Source organism: Glossina fuscipes, unplaced genomic scaffold, assembly GCF_014805625.2.
Source record: "Glossina fuscipes isolate IAEA_lab_2018 unplaced genomic scaffold, Yale_Gfus_2 27, whole genome shotgun sequence".
Classification (NCBI taxonomy): domain Eukaryota; kingdom Metazoa; phylum Arthropoda; class Insecta; order Diptera; family Glossinidae; genus Glossina; species Glossina fuscipes.
Window position 1 is genome coordinate 9700519 of NW_023998422.1, and position 26371 is coordinate 9726889.

The 26371-nt window shown below is 35.2% G+C and overlaps 4 protein-coding genes across 7 annotated transcripts in view; 2 read left to right on the forward strand and 2 right to left on the reverse strand.

Moving 5' to 3' along the window:
* Positions 1-4724, forward strand: part of LOC119635854 — a 28225-nt gene extending 23501 nt beyond the window's left edge. The window contains 2 exon segments of the mRNA XM_038030867.1: positions 2648-3199; positions 3201-4724. Of these exon segments, the coding sequence (XP_037886795.1) occupies positions 2648-3199; positions 3201-4250 (1602 nt within the window). The 3' untranslated portion in view covers positions 4251-4724.
* Positions 4725-6516: 1792 nt separating this feature from the next.
* Positions 6517-8234, forward strand: LOC119635721 (spermine oxidase-like). Its single transcript, XM_038030700.1, has one exon. The coding sequence runs from the start codon at positions 6614-6616 to the stop codon at positions 8171-8173; it is 1560 nt and encodes a 519-aa protein (XP_037886628.1). The 5' UTR covers positions 6517-6613; the 3' UTR covers positions 8174-8234.
* Positions 8199-9822, reverse strand: LOC119635722 (beta-ureidopropionase). Its single transcript, XM_038030702.1, has 5 exons — positions 9671-9822; positions 9202-9464; positions 8617-9142; positions 8462-8555; positions 8199-8384 (listed from the first exon to the last, which is right to left on the reverse strand). The coding sequence occupies exons 1-5, from the start codon at positions 9775-9777 to the stop codon at positions 8214-8216; spliced, it is 1161 nt and encodes a 386-aa protein (XP_037886630.1). The 5' UTR covers positions 9778-9822; the 3' UTR covers positions 8199-8213.
* Positions 9823-14487: 4665 nt separating this feature from the next.
* The window catches only part of LOC119635582 (MAGUK p55 subfamily member 7), a 28917-nt gene continuing 17033 nt past the window's right edge, over positions 14488-26371 (reverse strand). The window contains exons 2-11 of one of the 4 annotated variants that reach the window (XM_038030450.1): positions 25174-25302; positions 24919-25100; positions 24751-24846; positions 24527-24658; positions 20473-20502; positions 19978-20145; positions 19529-19850; positions 18118-18411; positions 17708-18051; positions 14488-16122 (exon numbers count right to left, since the gene is read on the reverse strand). In XM_038030450.1, the coding sequence (XP_037886378.1) occupies positions 15946-16122; positions 17708-18051; positions 18118-18411; positions 19529-19850; positions 19978-20145; positions 20473-20502; positions 24527-24658; positions 24751-24846; positions 24919-25100; positions 25174-25219 (1791 nt within the window). In that variant the 5' untranslated portion in view covers positions 25220-25302 and the 3' untranslated portion in view covers positions 14488-15945. The remainder of the gene's footprint in view (positions 16123-17707; positions 18052-18117; positions 18412-19528; positions 19851-19977; positions 20146-20472; positions 20503-24526; positions 24659-24750; positions 24847-24918; positions 25101-25173; positions 25303-26371) is intronic. The other 3 variants (XM_038030452.1, XM_038030451.1, XM_038030453.1) reach the window with 3 other exon arrangements.

Sequence of the window (26371 nt, forward strand, 5' to 3'; positions counted from 1 at the left end):
AGCTGAGAGTGCGTCTTTTGCTGACTGCAGCGCTGCACATAGCTGAAGATGCGTTTTTTGCTGAATGCAGCGCTGCACATAGCTGAAGATATGTTATAGCTAAATAGAACAAATTTTCAAAATGTCATAAAAAATTTTTTCCAAGGAAACTCCATAAATGTGATACACCGTTGGAAAGGTCATTGATAGAGGATTCACGTGATATTAGGTTCATTTGGCCACAGCACTTGGTTTGGTCACAGTGACTTTTCAAAAGTTTGCTATGTTATGGCTAAGTAGAACAAATTTTCAAAGTGTCATAAAAAATTTTTTCCAGGGAAACTTCATAAATGTGATACACAGTTGGAAAGGTCATTGATAGAGGATTCTCGTGATATTAGGTTCCTTTACCCACAGCACTTAGTTTGGTCACAGTGTCTTTTCAAATTTCACTATGTTATGACTAAGTAGAACAAATTTTCAAAGTGTCATAAAAAATTTTTTCCAAGGAAACTTCATATATGTGATACACCGTTGGAAAGGCCATTGATAGAGGATTCACGTGATATTAGGTTCATTTGGCCACAGTACTTGGTTTGGTCACAGTGTCTTTTCAAATTTCACTATGTTATGACCAGATATGTGGGTAGAACACATATTCAAAGTGTCATAAAAAATTTTTCCCAAGGAATCTTTATAAACGTGATACACCGTTGGAAAGGTCATTGATAGAGGATTCACGTGGTTTTAGGTTCATTTGGCCACAGCACTTGGTTTGGTCACAGTGACTTTTCAAATTTCACTATGTTATGGCTAAATAGAACAAATTTTCAAAGTGTCATAAAAAATTTTTTCCAAGGAAACTTCATAAATGTGATACACAGTTGGAAAGGTCATTGATAGAGGATTCTCGTGATATTAGGTTCCTTTACCCACAGCACTTAGTTTGGTCACAGTGTCTTTTCAAATTTCACTATGTTATGACTAAGTAGAACAAATTTTCAAAGTGTCATAAAAAATTTTTCCCAAGGAAACTTCATAAATGTGATACACCGTTGGAAAGGTCATTGATAGGAGATTCACGTGATATTAGGTTCGTTTAGCCACAGCACTTGGTTTGGTTACAGTGGTTAAGTAAAGTTTCACTTTTTCAGCCTTGTTTTTGACATAATAAAAAGACTTTTTTATACCAAGTTTTAATTAATTAAGATAAAGTCGCATTTTTTTTATAATATCTAAAAAAAAAAACTTGAAAAAGTGTTACTTTAATTAAGTTTTGCCTTAAATCTCTCCGAGACTCCATTTAACAAAACTCTGTTAACGGCTTAACAGAGCTCTGTTAACATTTTTTGGTTTGTGTCTTTGCTAATTAAATTTATATATAACTTCACACCCTTCTTTTAAATGACAATCGGAAGGTGGCATCGGGTAGAGTTAAAACAAGCAGAACAAACATGCCGATGATTCTGGAAATTTTTTACAGCTTTATTAAGTTGAGCGTCTACTAATGTCTTCGATACGCTTAAGAGGTGGACTTTTCGGCAAATTATTTAAGATACTTTTTTGGCACTTTCATATTTTTCACTTGACGTGACGTCTGCTTGATTCTGGCTTGTGCACGGGGTATGTGAAAATCAATCAAAGTAGTCGGCGATGCTGGTAGTGCATACATTTGATCTTCAAACATAACTTTCTTCCACCAAATTAACCAACTGATATATGCTTAATGTGTACGCGATGCGATCAGTGCTGCACCTTGACTTTTCCGACATATCCGGAATAGGCAATGTAAAGTGACATACAAGCCGCGGAATATAATCAGCGCGCATTACGTAGCTTTTATTCATTAAGTGTGAAACTGTTTTGTTGCTGCCGTTGCTTTATGTGTTTTTTTTTTTGTTTTTTATGTTTGTAAAAGTTTTCTGAATGAGGCGGGATTTTCTTTACTGTTTGCCTTTTTTTTTTCATCATTCTTTTACATCATAGACAAAAAGAAAGAGTTTTGTTTGCTGCTTAGTTTCGTTAAATGCTCATAACATGGAAAATTATGCACATGCATGCAGTGAAATGAAAACGAATTTAATGGGATTGAGGGAGGGGAGAGCAAGGAGAGGTGAAGGAACATGAATGGAATGCTTTTAAAAAAGACATTTGAGTCCTATAAAAACTCGGAAACGTCCTTATGCTTGATATGAGTGGCATTACTAACAATTTTTGTAATGTGTATGAAATGATAGATGCCTTGCACTCATTATATTGCCTTTTTTTTCTATTGCCCCTATATGTATGTATTTAAGCGTCGTCTGTCTATATGTGCAAAAGTACATAATGTCTAGTATTTTAACGTTTTTAATAAGTGAAACATCGCTCTAACATTGAGGTGGAATTTTGATGACAAATCTTTTCAGGGTATCCAAGATTCGATCTCAGGTGAATAGCTTTCTTCCCTTTTTTGATTTTTATACCTTTTCAACATTTCATTACATTATCTTTCAGAACTTTTGAAAGAGAATAATAAACAAATTAATAAAATTAAAAAAGATTACATTCCACCTTCAGTTCAACTCGTTTAGCTTTATTATTATGGGCCGTCACATTTAAGCATTTCCTTACATATTTCTCACTTCATCTCAATTAATATATTTTGTGTTTCTAAAAACTGTTTCAGATTAATCTGTTGACGTCACCTTTAAATGCCCTAATACGTTATCGTGGCCTACATTGGGTACTTTCTTCCTTTCTAGTCTGTCGCACAATGAATAAACCGAAAATTGTGATAGTCGGAGCTGGACCATCGGGTATTGCCTGTGCCACTAAATTGCTTGATTATGGCTTCGAAAATGTTATGATCGTTGAGGCCGAATCACGTATAGGCGGTCGCATTCATACTATACCGTTTGCCGATAATGTTATCGATTTGGGCGCTCAGTGGTGTCATGGAGAAAAAGATAATATCGTCTATGAATTGGCCCATAAACATAATCTCCTGCAGTCAACGGGAGATGTTTACGAAAGTTATCAATGCATACGATCGAACCGTGAAATTGTATCGGAAAGTATCAGTCAACGTCTAAAAGATATTGTTAACGATAGTTTAGTGACGCGGCAAATGGAACTGAGGAACTCGAATGGTTCGTTGGGCAGCTATTTGACAAATAAATTCTATGAGGCTTTAAGAAGACCTGAAAATTCTGACATTGATATGGCGATAGCCCGAGAGTTTTTTTGATAATTATCAGAAATTCGAAAGTTCCGTAGAGGCTTCTGATACATTGGACGATGTGTCTGGACATGGTTACTTAGAGTACTGGGAATGTGAAGGTGATATATTACTAAATTGGAAGGACAAAGGCTATGTGGAATTTTTACGTTTGCTTATGAAAGCTCATGAATACAATCATGAATTTGGTTTGTTAGAGGAGCGGATATTACTTAATCACCGGGTTACCCATATCGATTGGAATCGTTATGATTCTTGTGTTCAACTGCGTTGTGGAAATGGCGAACATTTTCTTGCTGATCATGTGATAATAACCGTGTCGTTGGGTGTTCTCAAAGAGCAACATTTAAGAACGTTTGAGCCAAAATTACCGATGGATAAGCAACGAGCTATCGATGGCTTGGCGTTTGGTACTGTAAATAAAATTTTTATCGAATTTCCTGAACCATTTTGGCCGAAAAAATGGACAGGGTTCACTATGCTCTGGCGCGAAGAGGATATAGGTGAGATACGGGGCACTGCACGAGCTTGGCTTGAAGATGTTTTCGGTTTCTATTGTGATCGTAATCAACCACGTTTGCTAAGCGGTTGGATAATAGGCGCCAATGGTCGCCATATGGAAATACTGCCCGAAGATGAAATTCTAGATGGTTGCATGTATTTGTTTCGAAAATTCCTACCTTGGGATATACCGGAGCCGTGCAATTTCAAGACTTCCACTTGGTATACAAATGAAAATTTTCGTGGTTCATATTCGTTTCGTTCGATGTATACCGAAGAAATTGGAACTAGTGCTCGTGAATTGGCTCAACCTCTGTATGTAGTGACGACGAAACCGCTGCTAAATGGCCAATCGAGTACGGAGCCTTTGTTCAGTCAAAGTCGTTGTGATAAACCCGTCGTGCAATTTGCCGGTGAAGCTACCAGTGATCATTATTTTTCAACTGTTCACGGTGCCGTCGAGGCCGGTTGGCGTGAGGCGAAACGTTTAGCCGAACTCTACAATATGATTAACGGTGCTCGTGGGAAGATTGCAAAATCACATTTATAACAGTTCTAGGACTTTGAATGTCATTAGTGGCATTTAAAGTCCGCATAACGTAACTGAGAACCATAAACATATACAGAAATTAATACAGAAGACATCACATATTATCTATATCTATATCTTGATTTTAAAACAATATAAAATTTTTTGTATTTGCTTTAAGACACAGCTAAGTGCAAATTATATTTCGGATAATGCTTTTTATTCTTTCGGAATACCAAATCGCGCAAATAATTTTAGCCCTTTGTTTTGTTGTTATATGTTATCGTTTCAGTCTACGTTTATGACTTTAGATTCCCATATTTTTATACTGATATATATATATATATTTTTAGCCTTAAGGTTAATAGTTTGTAAACATTTACTTGAATCACATAAGTAATCAGAAGCGATATCCTCGTAAATATATATATATATATATATCCTCTAGAGGAATTCAAATAATTATTGTTGCTATGCAATTATTGAAATTATTGGAATCTAGCAAGGAAGAGTAATAGAAAAAAATTATATACACGTACACAGAGACATATATATACGCATACACACACACACACACACACGCGCACATGCACACACCTACATATTGGCAGGTTTGTAATAATGTATATATCTGCACATAAATTTACATAGATTTCAAATCGTATTTTGATATTAAATGATGACTCCTGGCGGCTGCTCGATTCAAAAACCAAAAGAGAAACTTATTCAAATTTCTGCAATGATAATTAATTAATTGGCTATGAAACTGTAATTTTTTCTTTTTGTTATACTCCTTTTTCATTAAAGAGAAAGACAGAGACTAGCTTCTTGTATCCTATAAAAAAAACAAAAATTTGAAAATATAATAAAATTTAATAAAAATAACTAAAGAACAAAATATTTTAAGAAACTGACTGTGTATATATATATATGTATATTTTAATATGTATGTACGTATATATATATTAAAAATGTAAAAATAAAAAACTGATTATTTTATTCTAATAAATGACTACATGATATGCACAAAAAAACGTTAAAAGTGATTGATTTTTTATCAATTTATTCATTTTTATACCCAGCCTCGAAGGCTGGAGGGAAAGAATTTTCCGAAACCCGTAGAACGTACATATATTCTTAATTAGCATCAAATTCTAAAATGATTTAAGCATGTCTGTCTGTCCGTCTTTTTATGATCTTCTGTTAACATTCTATATCTACGCCGGATCAGCTTCAAATTCTGTATCAATTAAATAAAGCATATCTATCTATCCGTCTGTCTAAAAATTTGTTATAAACATTCTACATAAATTTTTAATTAACATTTAATTCTAAATCGATTTAAACATATCTGCCAAAAACATTCTATACGTATTTTTGATCAGCATCAAATTTTAAGTTCGTCTATCCGTCTGTGAAGTGGTTGTTGTAAACATATTTTGTGCCGCAAACATTTTTTTAACAAAAACATTGGAAGGTCAGGCGGATATTGTAAATGGTCTAAATCTGTCGAAGGACGCGCCTATCGAACCAACTAAACGGAGAATATCTCTGTTGTTGAAATGCACGAAAAATTGGGCTCTTCCTCATTAGTTGCAAACTACAGCTACTTAACTGTTGCGTAATAAATTTTTCTTTTTTTCAAAACCTTTATAAGGCCTAGAAGCAAGTTTCAAAAGCCCAATAAAGTGCAGACATTTTTAATCAATGCCAAATTCGAAATTCTTTTAAACATGTCGGCCTACTCGGCTGCCTCAATCTAGAATCTGCGGACACATTCCCTTCTTCGCAGAAATGAAAAGAGTTTGAAAACCGCGTAAATCGCTTAAAGGACGAGCTCATAATGCAATGAAAACTGAGAATGTATTGGCTCCGCATTTTTTTGCTCGTTACTTATAAACTACAAAAAATACAAAATATAAATTTTCACTTTTATTTTTCTATAGACAAATTCAGGCACGTCCACCCACTGTTATAAGGTCATAGCGCGTGTGAAATGGCCACTTCTGCCATCTAATCTTTACAGAACGGTAAAGATTATCTCGGTGAAGTGTACGAAACATAGCGTTTGGATATCGAGTTCTGTGCCAAAGAAAAAAGCGTAACGTGAGAAACGCATCAGTTCAAAACAAAGTGCCTGGCGGTGCTCGTAAATTGTGCCGGCCGCTTTTCGGCCGCGCATATAGAATTATTGGATTACTTTCGGCATTGCGATAACATTTCTCTTGGAACGTAATCGAACTTAATCGACATATCGATTTTCTTTCCCGTATTATAAGAACAAGTTTTCTTTTTCCTTTTATCGGTTGACATTTTGTTCAAACAGACCGAGCAGGGGCAAGATAATGGAAAAATTAGTAAATAATAATAAATTCAAAGTTTAAATGTGTTTGTTCCCGTTGTTACGCAAAAGGAAACGCAAAAAAAGTTCGGCCCCGCTTGAAGGACCTAGTTCGGTGTTGTATATACAAGACGGCGGCCCCAAAATCATCATTATTGGAGCAGGAGCGGCCGGATTAGCATGCGCAATGAAATTATTAGATAACGGTTTTACTCATGTACGTATATTGGAGGCAGAAAATCGTATTGGTGGACGAATCTTGACTATACCGTTCGGCAACAATGTTATCGATTTGGGTGCACAATTTTGTCATGGCGAGGAGGATAATATTGTTTATGAAATGCTCTCTAATCTTGATCTTCTAGAAACAAGTGCCTCCGTGTACAACAAATATGATTGCATACGTTCGAACGGTGAAGTTTTATCGCAAGACGTTACCGAAGCTTTAAAATCAGCTATAGCAAGTATTTTTGATGATCCCATAGAAGCCGGTCCTCACGAATCATTTAGTGAGTATTTAAGAGAACGCTTCTTTCAAATTATAGACGGAAAAGAAAACGTTAGTAAACGCGTTGCCGAAGAGTTTTTTGAAAATTTTAAGAGGGTAGAAAGTTCGGAAACAGCATTTGGTATAGAGGAGGCATCGGCAAAAGGTGTAATCGAATATTGGATATGTCCTGGTGATTATATGTTGAATTTTAGGAATAGAGGGTACATCAGTTTTTTACGGGTATTAATTGAAAGTTCTGACGATCAGTTCCTGGGAAAAATGGAGAATCGTATCAAATTTAATTGCACCGTTGAACAAATCGAATGGGGTCAACCAAATGGCAAAGCCACTGTCAGATGTAATAATGAAAATATTACTTTCGAAGCTGACCATGTAATTGTTACCGCATCGTTGGGTGTGTTAAAGGAACGCGCCGATACCCTTTTCGTACCAGCATTGCCCTTGCAAAAGAAACGTGCCATCGTGGCTTTGGGCTATACAGGTACCTGTAAAATATTTTTAGAATTCCCACAAAGATTCTGGCCAGAAGATTGGACTGGTTTTACAACGTTATGGCGCAAGCAAGATATTGACAAGTTAAGACGCTCCAAATGGGCTTGGCTGGAGGAAATTTTTGGTTTCTATTGTGTGAACTATCAACCGCGTGTATTATTGGGCTGGATAGTGGGACCATATGTTCTTAAAATTGAGTCCTTACCGCGTGACGTCATACAGATGGGCTGTATGAAACTGTTACGCCGTTTCTTACATTCGTGGCTAATACCCGAACCTATCGCTATATGTGTTACAAATTGGCATAGTAATCCAAATTTTCGTGGCGCCTATTCATTTCGTTCAATGTTGACTGAAGAGCTTGGCGTATCAGCTGAGCAATTGGCCGACCCATTGGTAGTTGTAATGGACAACCAAAAATGCCACGATGGCTCAGATTCCGATTCAACGAGTAAGAAAAGTGAAACAACATTTATTAAGCCTGTCGTGCAATTTGCAGGCGAGGCTACAAGTTGTCACTACTATTCGACCGTTCATGGTGCTGTGGAATCGGGCTTTCGTGAAGCTGATCGTATTTTGCAATATTACTCTCATGAATAATATTATTCTTTGTTAAATAAAAGCATTTGTTTTCAAAAATCTATTCTTTAATGAGTTGTGGCTTAAAATCTAATTTTGTTGCATGCTGCAAGGCATTTGCATATAAATCAAGACGCTGAGTCATTGGGAAACCCCAAAAATCTTTGACTTGACGGCAAAGATTCAAATCTATCTCGGCTATTACTAAACCATCTTGATCTCGTGAAAGGCTCTAGAAAAAGGAAAACAAAGGCGATTTAATTAATTAACGCATTTGTAAATATATGAAATAAGTTTGATGATATTCACCGGAGTTCGGCTACCGTCCGGTGCTGTGATATAACTTGAACCATAAAATGGACCAAATATCGTATGAGGATCATTTCCATCGCCCGAAGTGAACCTTGAGAAATGAGAATAAATGGTGAAAAGTTTTAAATTACAATGCGAAAAATGCACTGAACTTGTTAGGGAACTCTTCACTGCCAACGCGATTAATTGCTACAGTGAAATAACTGTTGGCAATGGCAGCATTTCTGGCTTCTATCGGCCATAAGGGTTCGCTAAGTGACCCTACAGTGGCTGAAGGATTGAAAACAATCTCAGCTCCATTCACGCCGAACATCATCCAATTTTGCGGATGATGACGTCCGTAACAGATATTAACCCCTATGCGGCCAAAATCTGTCTCGAAGACCGGATGGCCAGTGTTGCCTTCCATGTAATAAGTTGATTCATTGAAATCTCCTACACGGGGTATATGATTTTTGCGATGTTTGCCTAAATATCGACCGCGATTTGATATTATTACGGCCGTATTCCAAATAGTATCACTATGATTAGTATCCCGCTCTAGAATCGGTGATATAATGACCATATTAAAAGCCTTGGCCCATTCCTGTAACATTTTAGTTGTGGGACCGTTTGCAGCCTCTTCGGCAAATTCACACCACGGGAATTTCTCACGTGTACAAAAAGCGAAGGGCATGGCTGTGAATGAGAAGTAATGGCTTAAAATAGATTTTATATAATAAGCGTAGAGGACTCACTCCATGCTTCTTGCAAACAAATGACGTTTACATTAGCTAAGGCTGCTGCTTTGATCATTACTTGAACTTTTTGCCATATGGCTTCGCGCTGCGTGTCAACGGGGCTGCTAGTTGGTAATACTATCGAATTTTGTATAGCTCCTATGCGAACTATACGGGGTAAACGGGTACATTCAGCTTTCGCAGTGAAACGATAACCTTGAATTTCGAAACCATGCTTGGAGGCCAATTTCGTTGCCTCCTCCGATAGTTCAATCTTGTTGCTGTGGAAGGTAAAGAATTCTTGTAAATATTTTAAAACTTTCTGCTTTCGTCTCGCTCTTAAGAGAACAAGAATAAAAAGGCTTGATTCTCTTTATATTTACTCTCAGTCGGTAAATTCCAGTAAGAACTGAGACAATAAGTTATTTAAGCCCTAAGTATATTAAGCATCGAAATATTGCGATATCTCTTTTTGTTTCTTACTTACTCCTCTGAACGGCCATATAATAGCCTTTTCACTTCTTTTAAATGTTCATCGTTCGATATATACTTTTCCAGGATTTCTTCTAAAGATTTTAAATCAAAACTCGACATTTTTGTTTGTCGCCTCTAGACCGCTAATAGATTGAAACTGAATCACACAAGTAATTTGCAAATACTAAGCAAGAAAGATCGTATGAATTACAAACAAAAATGAAAAGTTTATATCGGCTTAATTACACCCTAATGTTCAAAATTTTTTTTAGTTTCCTCGATTGTCTTTAACGTTGCATTTACAACCGCAAAAGCAATGAGTATTAAAAATTGTTAATCAATACAGTTTGATTTGTCTGTCCATTCGTCCACCAGTCTGCATGCATTGTAAGGGATATTGAAAATTGCTTTAAACTCCCTCATCAATGTGCTACATTTTGACGATTTTGACGTTTTCACTTATATGTTCGTCCGTCACGCCCTTATACCCTACACCACTTGTTGTGCAAATTTGTGCTGTTATGTGCAACACCTAGAAGGACTTGACAGAGGTCTACCTTTCATTACACCGAATCACTTTACAGTGTCCTTGGCAAAGGATGAATGCACTTTTTCGATCCCGAACACTTCCTTTATAACACTTTATTTTGAGAAGAAGTTGCATGAATAAGTGTAGGGCGGTGTAGGGTATTTGAATATGGATCTTGGCTCACTATAATGTGTTAACGTGTTTCTGTTCGAGAGCAATCGACTATTTTCGAAAAAAAAACATAGAGAATATTACAAATTCGTTGCCTATATTTTCGTTGATGTAAATATTTTCGTTTACCTTTTCCTCCGTCGGCCTACGCTATGAAAACTATGTCCATCTGACTCGCCACAGTTATAAGAAGCAATTGTAAGATATGTACACTGAAACCTGGTAGAAAATTGACAAATTGTGGTTCAAGTGTTCATGTTTCTAAATCGAAAAACTAAAATAGAAAATGATAAGTTGCCCTATGTATCTGCCAAGCACAATTTCGAAAACATTGGAAATTTGTTTTAAAATTGCAACTGAGAAAATACAGAGACGGCGAATTTGATAGGCGTTTATCAATATTTTATATGAAATAACATACAATAAAAGAACCGCAAGTATTGAGAAAAAGGTATTAAGATAATCAAGAAACTTAATAGACTTAGTAAAATGTTTCAATTGACACTTTTTTCAGCTTTTATTTATTTAATCTACATTTCGTTCGCAAATTGAAGCTTTCAGTTTCGTTGTCATCTCTTAAAAGCTTTTCGCAGTAATCTTGAAGAGAGTACAAGATGCTCTTAAAAGAGAATCAATTCATTGAACGTTCTCTCTCTCGTAATGTATGTCTCTTGCGCATTTAATAAAATATTTAAATAAATAAATAAAGCAGAGGCACAAATAATCCTGATTATCATTACATTTCATATTGCGTCACTTCATAAGCGTTTGAGGCAAATAAGCCCATATTGATACTACTCAACGAAGGTAAGTGAACTTTTTACAAAAGATCTTAAGACTGAGGCCTGTCTCTCCCTCTTTTACATTCGCGCAAATTTAATATTCCCCTGTACCATAAGCCGTGTAACTTCGTTAGTGTTGTTGGAGTGCAGATGTTTTTCTCTTATTTCCTTCTTTCCACATTTGGAGCATGTCGGAGTTTAGGTTATATATAGTTATGAAGAAATACAACAACTTTTCAAAATTATTTAAATCACTTCCGCAGTAAACTTTCCAGCGATCGAGGGAAATTTACAATTACTTTGATCGTCTCGATAAACGAAAAAATTTGAGTTGAAGTATTACGTCGCTTAATAAGTTTTCGAACTAACCATTCCAAAGAGAGTTTTCTCTAAAATTGTGGATGATCTGTTTTTCGATATCTTTAGGGTGGAACTTTACTTTTCGGTTTTCCAAAACGGCTTTGAGCATTTTTCTACGTGTTCTAGAACAAATCCCGAATTTGTGCTACTAGAACGTTCAACATCATCATTGTACGCATGGCTTTCTTTTAAGTTAGCAAACCACCTATAACTTTATATTTTCGGATGTCAAGAATCAGCATAACATCTCCCAGGCCAATATTAATTGTTGACAGTATTTATTCGCATCAAAGAGTAGCGTTCAGTCAGAACCGCATTTCAGAGATTTGCATTCTTTCGAAAATAGCAAGAGTGGCCCCACCGCAATTACCGTAACTTGTAAGCTAATTGGGAGAATGTCACGAAATTTTGATGTGTATCATTTGAAAGTTGGTGCTATCCAGATATCTTTCATATGCACATATGTGCATGACCGGTGGCTTATTGAGTGATGTGTTACGCACTTCATACCGAAAAGAGAGAACCTAACAGGACTAGCCGCGAGGATAATCCAAAAGCATCGAGCATTCATTACCATTGTGATCACTTGATATTGCGTATAAAACTAAGACACCATGCGTGTAGAACCAGTCTTTTTCACTCAAGAAATAAAAAGATTACAAGGATTGCTTGCTACCAAACTTCGATAGGAGGTGTTTAAACAATGGCATCTTCGTTATAGACATATTCGCCATGATCTACTAATGCCTCCACTACTTCTTTAACAAGCAAAAGCTTGAGCTTTACATTCAGTGTCACATAGGCACAAAAGATAATGGTTTGAAGTGCCCTAATGTGTTCTTCTTCTTCTGCAAGCTATAAAATCAACAACAGATGATGTACTGTGTTGAGTGAAAAAAGGTTATAGCAATTTCATTGTGTCAACACCAAATTTCGGCTAACGGAACCAGAAAAGTAATAGTCCCTTAAAGCACTAGCTCATTATTTTTCGTATTGGTCGAAACAGACAAAAAAAATGTTTTGAAAACAAAGTTTGGTGAGGTGAGTCTATACGCAAAGTAGTCATCCATAAAAATCATTTCTTTGCTCTAAATAAATTATAATAATGATTATAAAATTGAAGGAGAAGGATCTCAGTCCAAAGGCGAAAAAAATTGGCCACACACACTCAACCCCTTAGAAATTATAATGCAAAGAAAGGAAATATCAAGCAAGACTTCCCATACGTAAATGAATGATAAGTTTAAAGCAAACCTTAATAGTTGCAGCTTAAATGTGGTCGAAGGGAAAAGCCTTATTGAACTTTGTAGCGACACCATTTTTGGCAAAGTTTGCTGCAAGCGAAAGTGAAGAGTTTGATTGCTATTGATGCCGTTTAAATAAATTCATTAATAGACTCACATAACCAATTATGATAGTTGTAGAGATTGGATACAACGCATCATTAGATAGTTAATTGTTTTGGATGAGTATACTCGTCATGAAAAATGCACAAAAATTTGTGCGAAGACCAATATGTTCGTCATGGGTAATGAGTAGTGTTTTTTTTTTCAGTAACAGTTTTATATAAGACAAATTACCACGTAAAGCCTGAAGAGTATTGAGTAAGCCGCTTATATGGGTTTGCCAGGTTTTATCAAGTTTTACGATTCCTTGTAGGGTTTCCCTTGTCAAATTTTATGAGTTAAGTGTGTTTGCCATAACAAGATATTTTAGAAAATATTTTCGTCTGATCGAAGAAAGTGAATCAATCTTGCAAAGCTCCATTATTCATTTTACAATGCTTTGCTCAATGCCGTTCTCTAACAGCAAACGTCCAAAAACGTCCAAAAAATTGATGTTATCATCAGCAAATAAATAAATATGAGTATAAATAAATAAAGGAGAATAAAAGACATTTCATTATAATTTAATTTCGGCATACTATGTGATTGACGAGTATACTCGTCGTCGCTGAATTTTTTGAACGCAATTTAAATTCGCGTTTCGCAAAGGCACAATGAATTATCTGTTGTCAAAAAAGTTAACTTTCTCACAAGCGAGTGCTATTTTTGGTAAGAAGTTATCTCCTTGTTCCACTGAATACGGACATCTTTCAATCTATGGAAGTATTGCGATGAAAGACGAGTATTGTTTCTATTTAGCAATATATATATATATATTTTTTTTTTCGGGCGGAGTCGCCTGAGTGGTGAGTCCGGCGATGAGGTCTACGCTTGCGGGTTAGGTATCTTAGATCTTTTTCGGTACTGATGGATGTCCCACGGTTAGTATAACCTGAGTATAGAATATAATTCCTATCTTTCCTTTAAATATTAACTCTTTTTTTTTTTTTTTTAAGAAAAAGTAGTTTAGTAAATTCAATAACTAAAGAAAATCGCAATCAGTAATAAGTTGTATTTTATTGTTGTTGTTCTTTGCATATGAGTTTTTTAAATTTTTCCTTTCTTTTGTGTTTCCGTTTTTTTTTTTTTATGTTTCATTTCTTTCGATTTATTTATTTAAACGGCCATCAAATACGTGGATTAATATTTATATAATTTTACATACATACATATATTACAGAATTATATTGAATTGAAATTCTCTACAGTTTTAATTTTTTTTTCATATTTTTATTTCAATCAAATTCATTTTTCTCTTTTTTTTTTAATTTTTAAATATATTTGAATTTTAAGGTACATTTACAACAATTTCGAGGTGAATTTGAAAGAAAAAACTTGATGTTGGTTGCAGTCATAGTTGTTGGTTTGTTCGATTTATAACAAGTGAGTGAGTATCAGTGAACAAAGGGTATTAACGGATTCTTTATTTATATATATGTTTTTACGTTTTTTCTCTTTTGTTTTTGTTTTTTTTTTTTTAATAAATTTTTTAAATTCCTTTTATAAATACAATAAACTTTTTTATGATATTTAATAATAAAAAAAAAGAACATTTGCCTCCACGACACAATAGTTGTTGCAGTTTTTGCATTTTGTTTTTTCGTTTTTTTTTTTTTTTTTTATACTCACCACCGCACATTAATTGTATATCAATGCATTTTGATGTTTACTTTTCTGGCAAGAGTGAAAGAAAGTAAGCCATAAATGCAATTGGAAAAAATATATTTTCAAAATTCCGAAAATGGAAGGCTGAGGACTAAAAACAAAAAAGGAGGGAGGAAAAGGGAGGGATTCGTTTTTATTCGATAAAACTTTAGTTAGCCTTTAACAATAGATTTACCTCAACCGGAAATTTATTGTGAATTCAAGCCCGAAAATTCTGCGAAAAGCAGTAGATATCTTCAGGTGTTATTTATGGGTTTTGTAATGGTCTTATGAAGCAAATATACATGTCAACTATTTTCTTCTACGACCCGCCCGTTTTTCTATTTCTACATGTGGCATACGTATTTTTACCGAAACATCTGAATTTTACGGGTAACTTTTATGAATCGCCATAGTCGCACAAATTAAGATAGGATGTTGAAATTAGTCACAAAAGATTCCCTGATCGACGGAAAATACGAGGTCAAAATACGGGTATGATGTGGTCACAAATACACCCACAATGAAGGAAAAACCAAAAACACCTCGAGAAACATCGACTATTTCTTCAAGTGTACATCAGAAACGCCTGAATGTTTGGTGTAAAAATGATCCCTATCAATTTATTGAACATTCTAAAATAAAAGTTTAGTTACAACTTGTTTCCAATTTATTTCCACATCGATCAAAGAAAGTTTGTGCGAAACGATTCCCAAAGTGACCCGTCAACTTGACGGGTTACAGTGAAAATGTGTATATACAAAATGGCGGTAAATCTATTGCTTGGGCAGTGATGCACAACTTCGGCTTGGCATCCATAACTTAAAAGAAACAAAAAACGACTAGCTCTCTGTACCCACTGTTCCTCCCTTGCTAATAAACTCTGATCAGCTCGAGAAAGTAAGATATATTTAGAGAAGGATAACACAACTCTTAACGATAAGCTGAAAAATGTGTGATCTTGTCGTCCGTTTACCGAGATCTTTTTCCTGACAAAACTTACTTTTGATCAGAGTAAAATTCAGGGGTTAGCTCTTTCTCTCATCTGTCTGTTTGCCCGTGTGTTGTTGCTTAAACTTGAAAGTAAAGTGTTACAAATTTCAAGACATGTGTCATTATGTGGTGGTGAGTATGAGTAAAAATATTCGCTTTAAAGCGAATAAAAATCAGTTTTTTTTTTCATTTCCTTTTAGGTTTTTGGTGCTTATTTTCGCGCTTTTTGGTTTTCTTACACACAAAGTATCTTCATTTTGTGTATTGTTGTTGTTGTTTATTTGTTTTTTTATTTTTATTTTTGTTTGGCATTTGTTTTGTAGCAGTGTCAGTTGTGTCTTTTATTCTCAGTGTATTTATCTACACGTACTTGGCATGATTCTTAGATGCCCTTTACACTTATTTCTAGATATTGGGCCGCAATTTACTGAACCCATGATGCCGGTGCCCAGAGTGGTTCGTTTTCAATGCGTTGCACTGTATTGACGAGTTTTTCAAATGCTGTCACCAGATCCCCGTTTAGAATCTCTTCATCAAAGAAATGGCCATACAAGAAGTCTATGCGTTCCGCCGATTTGATCATGTCGTTAAATTCGTCCTCCTGTCAAAGAAAAAAAAAAAAAACAATAATTTGAGAAAATATTTCAGTTTTTATATACACGTGTAACATATAATTATATTTACAAATCCACTTCCCCTTTTTTTTTTTTGCTTTCCGATAAAATTTCTTCCCTAATTTTCTAAATTCTTTTAGTAGAACATTGAAGCGAAACGATTGTTCTGCTTAAAAAGTGAGGGCACTTTTTTGGTTTGGCAGTAATTAACTGATGCTCTTTAGTAGTTAATGCGATGCGCTACCGATCAAGTGAACATGGTGTTTCTGCATTTAATTTTTTTTTTTTTTTTGCCTAAACACTTACGGTTGGCTCTAACAATTTATTAAGGGCGCGGTCAGAAAGAAATAGGGAGACCGACAGGGATAGGCTGTGACTGCAGGCTTATCGGCGTGTTGAGCATTCATTGAAACTACGACCGCACATCAAGCGTGGTCGAAGCATGATTCCACTGTAATGGAAGTTGAACACCGATTAGCCCATCGTGATTGGCTCGCTTCTTAGATGTTAGCGTGGTATCGTCCAACTTCTTGCAAAGGAGTTCTCACTTAAAAATTGAACCGAAAAAAGTCCACAAGGCTACGCGGGGAGTTATTGTGAAATAATTTGGGACTAATATCAACTTTTGATAAAACGATAAACTTTAATAATGAAAAAGGCAAAACTTCTCCAAAATGTAAAAGAAAATAAACAAAGAAACAGCATAACCTAAAAACAAAACTCGCCTATGTAGAAAGGCTTTATTCGGGGAAGCGCGCTAACTTTTTTGTATACTTGGTGCGAACTAGAAAGCGAAACGATTTACGGAAGTTTCGTGCTAGTGCTCCCGCCAACTTTTTTATAATCCATTAGCTCACAGCATTTTTACATTGCGATATTGCATTGCGACTCCACGTTGATGGTTTTACGGCCACTTAAAACAACTGAAAGCAATGTAGTGAGCAGTGACCGCTACTAAATAGCCTACAGAACTTTGCTTAACACCGTTATTCATATAACAGCCATTTTGAAATATGGTTTCATATGTTAAGTGGCGGAAAAAGTGGTCCGGTCCGAACCATTTTTAATAACATTCGTCCTTAAACCAGTGGCACATCGGTTTAGGAAATATCATCAAAACATCTCAAAAGTGGCGAATTGTACTTTAAACAAAAGAAGAGAAGAAACAAAAAAAAAAAGGAAGAAGAGAACGAGACGGACAGAGGGACACACACGTTTTAGTGAGATTCAGAAAGTGATTCTGTGAGTTTCTCTCTGAGTGAGAGTCAAAAAGTGGCCCCGACCAGAGCATACAACGGCGCAAACTTAATATATCCTTGTACCACAACTGGTGCGGGGTAACAGCACAAATCCGAGAAAAGGCTTACACCTAACTTAATACTAGGGAAAATTACATGAATAAAATTGAGTTTGCAAGAAAAACTATGTGTGTTCGCATGGGCATCAACGCCCCGAACAGATCTTTTTACACAGTTACTCTTCTACTTCGTCTCTAACCTCGCATTATATAGATATTTTTATTTATATGTATAAATGGGTAAAAAATATGTTTATAATTGGAATAAATCTCACCGTAAATCCACGAGTATTTGTCTCATCAAATGTTGATTTGGCTCTGGCTTCAGTACGTGTCTTTTTTAGGATCTCAAATTCCGGTGGTTTAATATGAACAATGAACGGTTTTAATTGAACCGTTCTCAAAGCCTTAATGGCCTGATAATGGGGACTTAAAAGGCACACACAGCCAGCATTTATAATGGACTTGACACTCTCCCCGGAAGTGCCATATAAATGACCCTTATATTCGCCATGTTCAACGAATTTGCCAGCCTCGATGTCTGCTTCCATTTTTTCGCGCGTAACAAATATATACTCGCGACCCGCTACCTCGCCAGTACGCATAGGTCGAGTAGTGTCTGAAATAAAAAATAAATCTACAGATAGTTTTCCGTTTCTGCTAAAAGTTTTTTTAATTTACTTACACGGTACCGGGCTGCGGTACTTTTCAGAATCTCTAGCTATTAAACGTCTTCTCAATTCATTGCGACCAACACCCGGTGCCCCAATTAGAACTACTGGCCTAAACACACCAGGTCTGGGATAAAGTTTGGCAACTTCTTCATAGGTGGCAATCATTTCGCGATCGAAATCGTCGTTCTCTGTTAAATCATACATGATTTTTTTAGTTTTCGGTTGACGACAAGAGGAACTCGAACTGCTTGAACGCATTAAAGGTGAAGCGGGCGGGGTAGTGCATATGGAGGCACAGGAACCTTCTGATGAATAATTATTGGCCAATGATGGGAAAAGTTGGATTTCATTTTGATTTCATTTTCAAAGATTAGTTGTTAATAAGGATTATGATAGACAATGAATTAATATGTTGATAACGATGATATGACGATGAGTGTATGACGATAATGCAGGCCATGATATTGTTTAAAAGTTTGAACAAAGATAATATGTAATAGTAAATAAACTATTTAAGCAAAAAGCTTGCGAGATGTTAAGCAGACTATTATTGATAAGAAAAAGAAAATATTTCAAAGCAATTATTAAATTACTGCTCTATGCAAAAGTCCGCAGCGCACCAGTAATCTCTAGAACAAGTAAAAACATTACAAAGGGGGGGGCCAATCATTAAATACCTTCCGCCACGCCTCAATTATCCACATTTGAAAATAAGACGCTATACGAGAAATGGTGGCAAAGTAGTCCGATCATTTCAGCAGCGTTCGCCCCTTACCCACAGAAAACAAGACGGACAGTAATTGATGGATGGACACGCTTAAATCAAACCAGAAAATGATTCGGAATCGGTCGAAATAATAGAAGATGGGTCTATCTCAAGTTCTTCTAGGTGTTGCACACATCCGTACAAACCTAATGTACCCTTACCTCGTAAGTCGTATAGGATATAAAAGGTGAATTACTTAATATTGAGGTCATGACCTATATCTCAACGTCCTTGATAATCGTTGGTATTGATGAAAATCTTCATTTGATAAGAAGAGGCAGAGAAGAAGATTCCTGGAGATCAAAATCTTAGCAACGAAACTTCGCAATTAATATTCTACAGACACTTTCGGTTTCTTCGCAACCCTTTGCGAACATTGTGTTTTGGTTTATTCACTATTGTTTCGATAGTAATTTTATGACGTAATGTTGTATCTAAAGAAATAGAAAAACGAAAGGCGCTTACTCTCCGTCTTTTATATACACATGTCACAGTACGTGAAATAAGTCTAAGAACATGTTATGTACATATTGAGCATAATCGAGAATATGTAACGCATGTGCAGGAAAAAACGAAGTGTGAACGTGAGATCTTTCAAAACATTGCTACGGAATTACGCATAGACGCAATAAATTAAAATTACATATTATGCCTACTTTTCGATTCGCTGTCATTGACTTCACGTTGAGTACGTTCATGTATCAGACGTCTTTCCTGCAAGGCACGACTTGGTATTAAGCCAGCTCTAGCCGTACGTTCCGATTCTCTACGGGCTTGCCACCAATAAGCATCATCCTGTGAAACAATATGCAGAATATCGCCCCGTTGAAATGCTAAGCCCGCCTCTTTACAAGGTATATAGGGATCTATATCGGGACTGTAGTCGAAATGTGCACGCACGCGTACTTTTGATTCACGTTGAGCGCCTTTACCGTCCGATGGTACTAACTTGAAAGTTATGGTGCCCTCAGAATTTTGCTAAAAAAAATTTTAAAAAAATTAATAAAATTGAATTAATTATTAGGACCACGCACATACACATACAAACACAAAAATTGTTGCAAAGTGCTTGTGTGCATGCGCGTGTATATATACGAAGATTTACCAATATACTCAGTACATCGCCCGGTGTTTTACCCTCCACATTAATGCCATTCACTTCGATAACCTCATCACCGACATGTATAAGACCTGAACGATCAGCGGCTCCGCCATGCATAATCCGTGCTATGATTATTTTGCCGGTCTCTTCTTCCGTTTTAATAGTGGCACCCTAAAAAAATTGTTTACTTTGAATTTTTCTTTTTTTTTTTTTTTCAGTTTTGAAATTTTCAAAGCATTCTTTGATTTTTTGTTCAGACAAAGTACGACACAAATGTTTTAAGCGATTTGCGTTTCTCACTAGCGTAAAAGCGTATAAATATCATTGCTTACAAAATAATTATGAGGTTTTTTTTATTTTCATTTTTTTTTTTTTGCTTTTTTCATATTGTCTTTCCATTTTTTGTTTTTTTTTTTTCGAAGCTGCTTAAAATAATTTAAAATTTTAAAAAAATTTTGTATTTTCGTTCTTCTCTTTAAACTGCCAACATTTACTTACAACAATTGGTTCCGCACTTTGTGCTCCTGACTGTATGTTTGATGTCAGAATATTTCGTTTTAATATTAAATTAATTTCAAAAACGTTTTCATTTTTTTATATCGTTTGAAACAAATAAATGAAGAAAACAAAAACGAGAAACACGTAACGATCTTTTTAAATAATTGTTGAAGATATTTTAATTTAATGCTTTTTGGTTTATGATGAATGCTAAAGGAGGTTCGTTCGAGTTGAAAATGTATTTTAAGAATGATAATAAAATGAATGAGAATGGCATCAATTTTTGCATCCCTTTCGTAGACTGAAAGTCGGCAAAAGGAATTTAGAAAATTGCTACAGTCTCGAGGTGCATTTTTAGTGCATAAGCCCGCTCGTCTTAACATACAATTACGACTTTTAAAGCTCTAATAACGAAGCGCGGAACGAAGGAAGGTCTGTGCTTGGAGTACATTTACACCTAATATTTCTGATTCATAATTGAAGGGATTGTTTCCACTTTTCAACTAATTTCTTGCAAAGTAAGTATTAAGTGATTACAATTGAATGAGTGGGGTTTCATTATCTCTCGTCATATTTACTTATTGTCAGCTTAGGTTGGGTGATTTTTGCCGCCAAAATTAATTTTTTGTAAGAAAAATTTAAACTCACCGAACTTTGGTAAACAATGAACATTTCTTAGGTTAGGTAGAATTTATTTCAAAATAATTTTAGACTGACTATAGTTTAGCGAATCCAATATCAATTTACGTTAAAGTTATTTCTCGAACAAAAGTGATCGTAGTTGCACACAAACTTAGTTGGGACTGTGTGTCTCCACTACCGCGAATACAAGGGCCGCTACGAAACTTTACTAATATAAGCGGAAACCGAACGATTAAATGAAATTGGCGCAACCGAATAGAATACGCAACGTTTCAAGATCCATTCTGGTTCCATGACAAATATTTTGATATTTTGGATACCACTTGGAGAGTTATGCTTCACTCCTAGCAATCGGCATCAATTTATTATCCCTAAAATTTTGAGGAAACTTCGAGAAGCATGATGTGATGAGTTTTCTGTGCAAAAGCCTCAAAATATATTAATGAAATTGTTTGCACCTGACCGCAATATTGACATCCATCGATCTATCTGGCAAAACGATAGGAAACTTCTGAAATCACATGACAAATGATTGTTCATACCTTGCATGTCTCCTAGCAATCAGCATGGATTTATCTCCAAAGATTTGATGTGCAGGATGTAAAGCGTTTCGCCCACATCTGGACCATAACATTTCCTACAGACATTGTTATGCGAAAAGTCTCATAATAAAGCGGCGAAATTGTTTGTATCTAACTGCTATTGGGGCCATTGGGGACTTATCTGGCGAGATAGTAAGAACATTTTCGTCTTTTCCTAGTCTATCACAACTCAAAAAATAATAATAATTTTCTTCTTTTTAATTAGTTTTCTACGGCTTAACTATAGGTTTCTTGAGCTGGATCAAGGCTTTCTGCAATCTCCGATGGTGTCGAAAAAAGATTTTGTTCTATTATATTCTTGGCAGTATCCGTGTCGATCAAAGATGATCGCACAGAACATGGCTTATCAGAGAGGTCGAAATCAATCATTTGAAATTTTTCGAAATATTTTATTCTGCAAGTTCTATCTTGCATCAAAAATGTGCAATAAACTTGTAATAAGCTTCTGTAGCATCTCTTTCTTCTTGGAATTCGTACAAAATACGATGGCGTGAGTAGCGGTCATCGGTGGCCTTGCAATCACGATCTCATCTCACTTAACTTTTACAAAAATGATATTCATTGTGTGTCGTAATCGCAACGTGTGTATGCTGCTTAAATTTTTGCAATGAATCTTCACAACTGAATCTAGACTGACTTAGTTGTATCAAGTGATAGGTTATTTTGAGGTTATTAAGATCTTTCCAAATTCTTCAAAATCTAATATGAACATTATTTCGAAGGCATTTCGTTAACTATTTGAGCGATTGAATTTATTTAAAATATATTTAAAACAGAAAAGTTTTCCATTAAAGTGAGTTTGACTGACTAATTTCACTGCTTATATACTTATAATATATATGTGCTGTTTTACTTTTGAAATCTTCAGAATTTTATAGATATGAAAAATTGTTCAAAAACGTCACAATGCAATATAAACATATATAAAGTGCAGCTTAGTGAAGAGTTTTTCAGATGCACTCATAAACTGTTTATTAAACATAATGAAATAAGGATTAATTTTTCTTTATCGGCCTCACTGTACTGAAAATTGCCTCGCAGGAGCGACTAATTGATGACTCCACATTGACGAGAAGACATTGCGGGAGGACAAACCAAAATTATTTCTCTCTCTCTCTCTCTCTCTCTCTCTCTCTCTCTCTCTCTCTCTAACTTGAATCTAATTCTTTTATTCGTTTGGCTTTTATGCCGCGCCACAATGTCTAACTTATCGAGAATTTATTGTACAGTCAATTATTCATTTCGGTATGAATGAATAAACTCTTTTTGTATGTATGTAACAACAGTCACTTAAAGTGCAACACCAACGGCCATTGAAAAACGAGAACAAAAATAAAAGTTGATAGAAACCGTTTAGTAACACTCCTTAAAATTCAATTAGTATTAAATGCGACTTAACGGCGACCACAAAAGTGATGCGCATAAATGCAATTATACTTTGTAAATGTTATCGCATTTATGCAAAACTACGTCACCCGATAGATGTACGAATTCATGGTGAAAATCCAATCCAATTACTATCCAAAGCTAAATGGCTAAGCATAGTTTCATTTCCGTAGGTGCGAAAGTCAAATTTATAATTTCGGCGGAAGGATTGGCTCAATTGATATCTAAAGTAGTTGGAATCTGGAGGCGAGTAGTAGGTCCGTCATTTCGATTTTTCATTTGCTCTCATCCTATACAAAACCTGAGGTTTTCGGAATAACGACTTTTCAAAAAACTAAGGCGCTATTTGAGAAGTTATCGAAAAAGTGGGCCGATCATCATTTCAATAGCTTTCGTCTTTGATCCAAAACACGTCATTATAGCAAAATTCTTCGAAATATCTTAAAAATGGACGCCTGTATGCTGAACACAAAGAAACGAGATGGACAGACCGATAGACAAACTTAAGTCGATTCATCAAATGATTCTGAATCGGATGGTTGATAACAAAATTGAATCTATTACAAGTCGTTTTGGATGTTGCATACAATCACCCAAACTTGATGTACCCTTGTGATACAATTGTTTTGGGATATAAAGAGAAAGAAAGAAACCAACAAACATGTTTTCTCCATTGGATTGACAGGCCAAATGAATTTCACCGGTTTTAGAGATGCCGATGAATATTTTCATAAAAAATCGGTAAAAATTTCAGTTTTCAAAAAAAAACCTATGAAGAAATGCTAGCGACATGTTGCTAAGTAATTATTAGCATTACTTACTACGCCTGCGAGCGTTCAATTTCAATGTAATACAAACGATATATTTTGATATTCAAAGCGACCTTATTACGCACAGAATTATGCATAGATGCAATAGTTTACTCACTCATAAGTTCAAAAGCAATTTTCCCGCACAAATGTATAGGATGGAAATGGATTTAAAAGACAAGCGACAAAGGACAAAGAATACGTTAACACTTATTGTGTCAATAGACCTACGGATTGATAGTAAACGTTTGAATTGAGTGATAATAGAAATAGAGGCAGACACAAAGCCAAATGTGATTTTATATATATATATATATATATATATATATATATATATGTATATAATTGTGTGGAACGTCACATTGAGACAGTAATAGAAAAGGATGTTTGCAAAGACGACAAATGATAGCATAAAGCCTGAGCATAATGTCACTGGCGATGATGATGATAGTGAGAGAGAAAAGCATAAAAAGCGTAAAAGTGTGAAAATTATAGATTACTTTATATCGCATGAATGACTGAATGATTGATAATAGGCGCATAAAAATTGTAATTGTATATATGTATAAACGAATGTATGTGTTGGGGAAAGCAAGTGTTAAAATCCGTACTCACCAGAGGTTCATTGCTTTTCACTAATTGCACAATTTTAATTGTTTCCTCATCTTCATCCATTTCAACGGGCAGTTCCGGTAAATGTGGATAAAAATCCTTTTGTGCAATGGCATCGTGGGCGTGAAGTAAACTCTGCGTATTTGAAACAAACGAGAAAAACACGAAAGCCTTCAATAAGTAAGCAAAGACCAGCCAACTAAAGGCAACCATATACTTGCACTTACTTGTAAATGCGGTTTCTGTAGCAAGTGAAATACTTCTCGACAATCTTCATTTAAATGACAACGTTGTGACAATTGTTCCAATGCTTCATATAAGATCTGATAAAAATTTTATATTTAATTAAAAAACTATGTTAAGCGAAGAGGATAGATAGAGGTTCGCACACATACCACAGCCGAATTAGAGAGCATCGGTGCTAAACGATCATCTCTACCCACTTTGGCTACTTTGGTGTGTACATTAACTAAAGCATTGAGTTCCTTTGATTCCAATAAAGCTTTTAGAAAATCGATTTCCTGATCATTTGATAACGTTTCAGCTTCTTTTAGGGTTGTTATCAACTTGGAAAGTGCTGCACAGGACCCATGCAAGATTTCAATTAAAATAAGAATTCCTTTAAGTAATTTTCGAATTTTAAATTTTACCTGGATCATAATTTGCATCACTGGCGGCCATAACTTCAGCTGTCATATTTCATAAAAGTTTTGTTAAAGTAAAAAAAAGTTCTTGAAAGTTTTCCTTTTTCCTTAATTACGTCCTTTTCAATGAAATAACTGTCAATGAGAAGGATAAGAACAAAATTAATTTTTATCGCTTTAAAACTAAAAAAAAGGAAAATAATAATAAAAAGTTTTTTTTTACAAAGAAATTGTTTGCATTAAATCTACTTTATAGATTTAACATTTCCTAACTGCATTCAGAGAAAACTTTTGACCAACACCTGACCCGCTATAAGGCTACACAAAATTTGCGATGTAGAGCATATTAAATTTATGCGGATGTGTGTGTAACGCTCAGATGGACTTAAGATGAACCCATCTTTTTTTATACCGATCGATTCAGAATCATTTACACACATCTGTCTATCCGTCCGTCTAAGGTGCAATCTATAGTTGGTAATTTTTGACACATATGAACCAAATTCGGTACGCTGACGTATTTTCAGCCAAAGATGCTTATCTTGGAAAAGAATTAGATGGGATCACTTTTTCATACAAACCCTAATTTTGGAAGGTCGTTATATGCAATTTTCAAAATGCCTCGACCGAAAGAGTAAGTTAAGTTGAGTAGGAGGATTTCGGCATTCTGTATTGATGTGAATAATTTGTAGCTCATGGGGCACGCTTTTACGAAAACTGAATATTCTTATAGTAAAAGGGTATACCTTTTTACAATTTTTCAAGGTAAAAATTGGTCTGTAATAGTAATTTGACAAAGAAATTAATCTTACCGCATATCACCGCATATAAGGACTTTCAGGAAAAATAAACCATTGTGCGCCAAAAAGGTTTCATTTTCAATATTTCATGGTGAGATTTAATCTGTAGTAGCGCATTGGCATTAAAATGAACTGGAGGAAATTTTCACCACTTGAGTATATTTTTTGAACCTTCATTCCTTCTAAATATTTCCGCGAATACTAAGCCTTTTGGCAATGAAGGAAATTGTTAGTATTTTATGATGAATGTTGATCCGCGGTAACAGTTTGGCATAAAACTTAACCATTGGAAATTCGCATAACGTAGATCTATTTTTTAGACCCCGCCATATATTTGGGGTACTAATGAAAGGTAATCCCTTTTATGGTGAAGCAGTGTAATTTGTAATTTTTTTTATAATGAA